At 44.8% G+C, this 7,094-nt stretch overlaps 1 protein-coding gene across 1 annotated transcript; it reads left to right on the top strand.

The window, feature by feature from the left end:
• On the top strand, positions 1–6,070 carry dyrk3 (dual specificity tyrosine phosphorylation regulated kinase 3). The gene is made up of 3 exons (XM_076989179.1): positions 1–1,082; positions 2,156–2,271; positions 4,443–6,070. The coding sequence occupies exons 1-3, from the start codon at positions 1,040–1,042 to the stop codon at positions 6,027–6,029; spliced, it is 1,746 nt and encodes a 581-aa protein (XP_076845294.1). The 5' UTR covers positions 1–1,039; the 3' UTR covers positions 6,030–6,070.
• Positions 6,071–7,094: the final 1,024 nt, after the last annotated feature.

Here is a 7,094-nt window from a genome sequence, read left to right as displayed (position 1 = left end):
TGTAGCCAAACAGAAGACGCTCTTAGCAACAAAGCTAAGCAGCCACATCTGTGTTTGAACTCATAACTGCGTCGTGTGCGTAACGTTCCGCCTTCAGAAGACACGAATGTCGACGACATTTTTTTAGGAGTTTCACTATTTTACGAGTTCGCCATTCGGTTACTGATGTTGACAGTGTCGTGAATTTGAGACTGCCGTTTCGAAAAACAAGGCGAACGACTGGACACGGAACGGATATCTCTGCGTTTGTCTCGCGTTAAGTAAGCAGTGGCGCTAGGCTAGCTGGTTAGCGTCGTTAGAAGACGGAGTTGTCCGGTAATGTAGCCCGGGCTACACTTTCCCCCGGTCCCCCCGGTTGGGATGGTCCTGTTGGTCGGTGGACATCACCGTACTTTGAAGAACGCTCCACGTTTTATTTGGACTGAAGCTATCTTGAGGAGCCGTGCTCATGAGGACGTGTGTTATTATTGTGTTTTACTCCAGTGCAAGCTGACGGGAAAACATTTACATTTTTTATTTTGAACCCCCGGCAGAAACTGCTGGTGTTTTTATTTGAGCATTTTTTCCGCCCGTGGATGTTTTTTATTAATATCCGGACCGTGCTTAATAGCTTTACATTTACCTAGCAATCAACCGTTTCCTTATCAGTTGGCTGGCTAGCTAACCTATGTAGTTTCAACCCAAAACTATACGGTTTATGATCGCGTACACTCTCCACTGCAACGGTGAACGCCACAGTTCTAGTTTCGACCACTTCCCGTTTAACAAAACCTGACCATGCTCAACCCAACCGTGTATCGCCATTGTCACTTTAGTAGCTAGCTAACCTAGCTAGCTAGCCAACCCAGTTTGCTGGCTAATAATCGAGACTGGTTTGCTTAAGAGTCGGTGTGAATTTTGAGATCCTAGACATGGCATGAGACGAATAATACTTGCTAGAGATACTTGCTTTTTATTAGTACCCGTTTAAAAGGAAAGGAAAAGAAGCATTTGATGCTGACTGCAACAGTTGACCACTGTTTACCACTGATCGTCAGTCATGATGATATTGAGCAGAAAGCCAGATGGTCCAGTTACTGCAGGTAATTATTTTATGTATGTCTTATGTATCACGACAGGAAATTTAATACCTTGCTGTTTTCGATTGCCACGAATGGTCTGGGCTGTCTGGGTCAATAGAAACACTGCCCAGTTTCAAGTGTATTCACAACTTGCACAAGTCTTTTGCGTACTGAAATGACCAGATAATTCTCCTAAAATCCGAAACGGTTGCAAAGGAATAACTAGATAGCTAACTTGGTTAGCTGGCAAATTGCAAATTATTGATGGTTTAATTTTTAATTTAAAAAACACATTATGTAATAGTGTGAGCAGGAATGAGAGCCACGCCCCCTCATATGGCTGTAAGGAATTTATTTTTGTTTCATTGAGAAAGCTGAAGTTTGTAAGTAATTACCCAAGATCTGATTTAGTCCATCGCTGATGGAATCTTTGCAATGCAGCTGTTTCATGCCGGCATAATTTAGGAGGTTTATTCCCCATTCCCAGGGTAAGCCACTAACTGATAAATCATTTGTTTCATTATTGACTTGATGCATTCATGTATAGTTTTTGTTTGGGTCCATCATAATGTCCTATGAATGCTCTGCTGCCCATGTGGAATTTCATTCATCCGTCTGGAAGCTTATGCAGTGTGTTTTTTGCGCTGTGCTTTGCTAAGCATTCTGGTATAGGCTATTAGGAGGCTTTAGACATAATAGTACCAAGTTGTGGAAACTGCTGAACTCCCAGTGAGGCATTAAAAACCGGCCTAATAAGCTCCTAACTGCTAGTCTCTGTCTGCTCCAGAGACTGTGTGTTGACAGGGTTGTGTGGGAAGACTGTCTTCTGACGCACCTGCTGCTTGGTTACAGGACTCCCTAAGGGGCTGGTTTTATTTTGTTTATTTAGTTTTTTGTTTGTTTGTTTTTTTACATCAGTTAAGCTTGCTTCTCTACATCACCTACATTTTTGTTGATCTATATCCAAATGCATTCATGTCTCCATTTGAACACAGGTTGTTGTGCTGTAATTGTTTGGTGTAGGAAGGGAGTGTTGACCTTCGTGCTGCAGCATGCCAAGCTGAAGTGGTGGTGTATGTTTATATATTCCGCAGCTCGCCATGGCGATGGTCTGTATGACTCCTACATGCGCACGGACCACATTGTGAATGAGGATGCGGATGTGAACGGACAGAGCCCCTCCGGACTGCCCCCGCTGCCCAAACACACAGTAAGTCAAGACTTCCTCTTCTCCAGTAATAGGACAGACTTTGAGTCCTCCACTTCCTTTCGTGTGTAGTCCCGTGGCATTTTTCCAAAGGGGGGGGGGGGGGTGGATTTTCCCTTTGTCTAAATGAACAGGAAACTGTTCCTGATTCATTAGAGCATAAAGATTTGAATGGTTCGTCCCAATAACAAACCAGGAACTAGCTTGTTTTAACTTTGCATGTTGCCTCCTCCCATTTGTGCTGTGGGTGTTGGCTCTCGCTCAGTAAAGTGCTGCTATCACTCATAACACATACTTTGTCTATGTAGGTGTATCGAGCAACTTCATATCTCAAGGCAGCATGACTTTTATGCTTGCTGTACATATTTGGCTGCTTCTGGGGTTATGTAAATAAAGTTTTTTTTCTTTCTTGCTGGTGTTTTTGGAGCTTGGCATAAATGTCTAAGCAGCAACTGAGTACACATTTAGTTGCACAAGTCTGTTGATTTGACTAAGTGCCCTAAATATGAGCCCCATAGCTTACATCATGTTTCATGTCATCAGGTGGCATCAGATGGCAAGTTTCTAAATCAGATTTCCTGTTCACAAGCATACAGTTATATAATAACAAATGCTGTCTGCATATAATTTAGAGTGTGAACATACATTCACTGTACAAGTCCATAGGGATGGTTGTTTGTATGGAGTGTTGAAATTTAGTGGGCCTTGTACCTTGGCAGCTGCCTGTCCCATTAAACGGCTTCCTTACATGTTGAGTAAATAAATTCTGCAGTGTGTGAATTGGAACAGGAACACATTTTCTGGCATATGAGGAAAATTCACAGACACATGAGTGACTGTCACCCAGTCACATACATTACCTTCTGCTACGCCAGTGCAAAACCCAGGTCACTCATTCCTTGGACTTCAACCCTTTTTTGCACTCTTAGCATAGCAAAGCATCGAGCTCTTGTGTCTGGAAAGAGGCCGCTGATTTATTTGGCTGGTCTCCGTGAGATTCATTCGTCACTTCTCCATGTTCACGTTTCTATTTCTGTCACACGTCTCTGAGCTGCATTTCCATCTCCCTCGCGGTGGCCACGACTGCACCTCATTTCTTGAGGGTTTTTTTCCCTCCACATCATCTAAATCTTTTTTTTTATAGGTATGACCTAATTTGCTTTCTGATTTGCACATTTTGTAACTATAGCTCTGGGGTGTGTTCCTTCCTCCCTCCAACCCCCCATGCACCAATGCAGCTTTGCCCGAACCTGAGAAGTTGTGCAGAAAACTCTTGAATGGAAACAGGATTTCAGTATTTCATGGTGCATTGAACATCCTGAATGTGTGTGTATGTGGTTGGGGGGGGGGGGGGGGGGTAAATGTGTCGCCGTCACCATTTCTGCATATCACCACTTTCTTAGTATCTTTCTGCTGTGGTATATGAAATCTGGGATTGGTGAACCATGAGATTAATCCAGATTTTAGTTACACAGCTGAACTACATGATGCTGGGGTATGAAGATGTCCTGAGCATTGGTGAATTCCTTCCATAAGTAAAAACCATTAGGGAAAAGTCTTTTAAAATCTCAAAGAAAATGGTACCGTAGTAATTCATAGGCAATCTGATAACAGGGTCTGTGAATTAACACAATATTTTGGAATAAACTGAAGGATACGAGTGCATTCTGCAGTTGTTGGGTATAGCACAAGGCCTCAAATGTTTGCACTTTGAGCTCTGTTAAGATGAACATCCTGCTGCTCTGGTTGTGCAGCCATCTCCTGCCATTGTAGGGACTGTTCATCAGGTGTCTCTCCCACCCGTTCAGCTGTGAAAGTCATTAGTGCATTCAAACTCCCTTGCAAGTTATACAGAATTCCCAATTATGTTACTGGGTGCATGTTCAGGGTAGCACATTTGCTCTATTGACTGCTTAATATCATCCCAGTTGGACCTCTATTACTGGATGTTTTGATGTTTACTACTTGATGTTTATTACTGTATGTTTTTTTCATGCAGTAAGCTATAATTGGCCTTTTCCTTGAGGTTTCTTTGGGGGAGTTCAGTTCCTTTGAATCAATTTTGCTTTAATGAGCTCGTGTTTTATTTTACACAGTCCTCCTGTCACAAGCTTACATTCAATCTTCTTGCTCCACACAATGTGTTGTAATACCTTTTTCTTTTCTTTCTGAAGGGTTTGAGCAAGTCTGCGGTGAAGGATCATCAGGGGGTCCGAGGAGGGCCGATAAAGGTGAAGTACTTGTACGAGGACTCGTACAACCGCAAACCCCATGTGACCCAGCACAGTGGCACCAGCCAAACTCCTGCCAAGCCTCCGTCCAGTCTCTCTAAGGAAAAGAGCGTGGACAGCAACAGTTCGGCCAAATCCTCCGAAAGCGTGGTCAAGTCTACAAAGCCAGGTGGTCCCATGACTTCAGAGCAAGTTCTGAAGCACAACAGACAACATCTGACTGCACTGGAGCAACAGGAGATCCACAGCTACCCAGACATTTTCTTTATAGGACCAAATGCCAAGAAGAGACCAGCAGTAGCAGGGGGTTCTAATAACTGTGGGTATGATGATGACCAGGGGGGCTATATCCATGTGCCTCATGACCACATTGCCTATCGCTATGAGTTCCTGAAGGTCATTGGTAAAGGGAGTTTTGGTCAGGTTGCAAAGGTCTACGACCACAAGCTGCACCAACATATGGCCCTGAAGATGGTGCGCAATGAGAAACGCTTCCACCGACAAGCTGCGGAGGAAATCCGAATCCTGGATCACCTGAAGAAGCAGGACAAGACTGGCAGCATGAACGTTGTCCACATGCTGGAGAACTTCACTTTCCGCAATCACATCTGCATGACCTTCGAGCTGCTCAGCATGAATCTCTATGAGCTCATCAAGCGCAATAAGTTCCAGGGTTTCAGCCTGCCCTTGGTGCGCAAGTTTGCCCACTCCATTTTGCAGTGCCTGGAGGCACTGCACCGCCATAAGATCATCCACTGTGACCTTAAACCAGAGAATATTTTGCTCAAGCAGCAGGGTAGGAGTGGTATCAAGGTAATTGACTTTGGCTCCAGTTGCTTTGACCACCAGCGCGTCTACACTTACATTCAGTCTCGGTTCTACAGAGCTCCCGAGGTCATCCTGGGATGGCGCTATGGCATGCCCATAGACATGTGGAGCTTTGGCTGCATTCTTGCTGAGCTCCTGACAGGTTACCCTCTCTTCCCTGGTGAGGATGAGGGCGACCAGCTAGCCTGCATGATGGAGTTGTTGGGTATGCCCCCTCAGAAACTGTTGGAGCAGGCTAAGCGTACCAAGAACTTCATCAACTCCAAAGGCCACCCACGTTACTGCACCGTAACCACACTCAGCAACGGCACCTTGGTTCTCAACGGGAGTCGCTCTCGACGGGGTAAGATGCGAGGTCCCCCAGGCAGCAAGGAGTGGGTGACGGCACTCAAAGGCTGCGATGACCCCACCTTCATTGACTTTCTGAAGAAGTGTCTCGACTGGGAGCCCAGTACACGCATGACCCCCGTCCTGGCTTTGCGACACCACTGGCTCTGCAAGCGACTTCCCAAGGCTGTGCCCGTAGGAGAGAAGAGTCTGGTGCCCAAGCGGATTACTGAGCATAGCACCACCTTCCCCAGTATCATCTCTAAGGCACCCCCTGTAATGGGCCCGACCAACAATAAACTGCGGACCCACATGATTGGGGACTCTAGTGGGAGTATACCATTGCGCACAGTGCTACCAAAGCTTGTTTCGTAGAGCCACTTATTCAGGGATTAAAATGACATTGTAGCATAGTGTTTAGAGGTGAGTTTTATTTGGTTTTGAAATAAGTGTCGATCTTCTGTGGTTTGACATTGATTTTTAATGAAGTAACACTAGCAAAAACAACACGATAAACATTTCTGTGGCAGTTAAACAGTACTTTTTGTTGTTTTCTTCAGATGGCCTTTGGGAAAAGGTGAAAGGTATTTGAAAATGTATGGGTTTAGTGTTGCCTCTTCTTTCACTTTGGTGTAGAATGTTATTGAAATGCACAAATGCTTAAAAATATGCTGTTTCCCACCTGAGGGTTTACACCATCACTTTTGCTACAACAAACTTGAACTTTTGCAGTTGTAAGGACTGCCTTTTATAGGTCTACTTTTAAGGGCTTTTGAAAATTCTGGTCTTCTGAAATTGTCTAAATAAGTAAATGTCACGTGGTGTCTCCAAAGCATCAAGAGCGATGAGTCTGATTCTCATCACGTCACCCAGGGCTCCCGAAGCCCTCTCATTTTGCCAACAAGCCGTTCTTTTTAACAGACTAATTTAACGAGGATTCTAACAATAATTTGCTGTTGGGATTTGCTGTTTTATTTGTATTCTCCTACTGCCCGGTGTCTAGTGTTGTGGTTTGAATTACAAGGAAGATACGACTTCCTTGGCTTCTTCTGGCCAAAACACTGTGTGAGTAAGCCGAAGGACTGGGAGCAGTCCAAGCCCATCCTCCTCTGTACTACAGAGACTTTTAACTTTCTCATTTTCTCAGCGTTTCTTCTGTGAAGCTGTTGCATAATAGAAAGTGTATCCCCTACAGCAAAGCAATGGGATGGTTGGGGTGGGAGCCCCAGAATGATGTGGAGTTTCACTTGACTTGAGTTTGTCCTGCAGCCAGAGTCTTGGGGGGGTGGGGATGGGGAAGGGGGCTTAGATGCTATTCCACCGGCAGCCTTGCTGTCTTTTAGCATGTGCTGTTCTGAAAGGTTGATGTTTGATGATCAGCGGTATGTTGAGTTGGCCTGTGTGGGGAACTTAAAGCTTCCAATCAGTTGTTGCTGGTTC

The sequence above is a fragment of the Brachyhypopomus gauderio genome, unplaced genomic scaffold (genome assembly GCF_052324685.1).
Source record: "Brachyhypopomus gauderio isolate BG-103 unplaced genomic scaffold, BGAUD_0.2 sc66, whole genome shotgun sequence".
NCBI lineage: Eukaryota > Metazoa > Chordata > Actinopteri > Gymnotiformes > Hypopomidae > Brachyhypopomus > Brachyhypopomus gauderio.
Note: the sequence above shows the minus strand (reverse complement) of the source record. Positions and strands in the feature narration are given on the sequence as shown.

Excerpts from the sequence above, each read along its gene's own strand:
- dyrk3 (XM_076989179.1), top strand. The coding sequence starts at position 1,040 with ATGATGATATTGAGCAGAAAGCCAGATGGTCCAGTTACTGCAG. Across the intron at positions 1,083-2,155 it reads AGATGGTCCAGTTACTGCAG|CTCGCCATGGCGATGGTCTG; the intron begins GTAATTATTTTA and ends TATATTCCGCAG. Across the intron at positions 2,272-4,442 it reads CCCCGCTGCCCAAACACACA|GGTTTGAGCAAGTCTGCGGT; the intron begins GTAAGTCAAGAC and ends TTCTTTCTGAAG.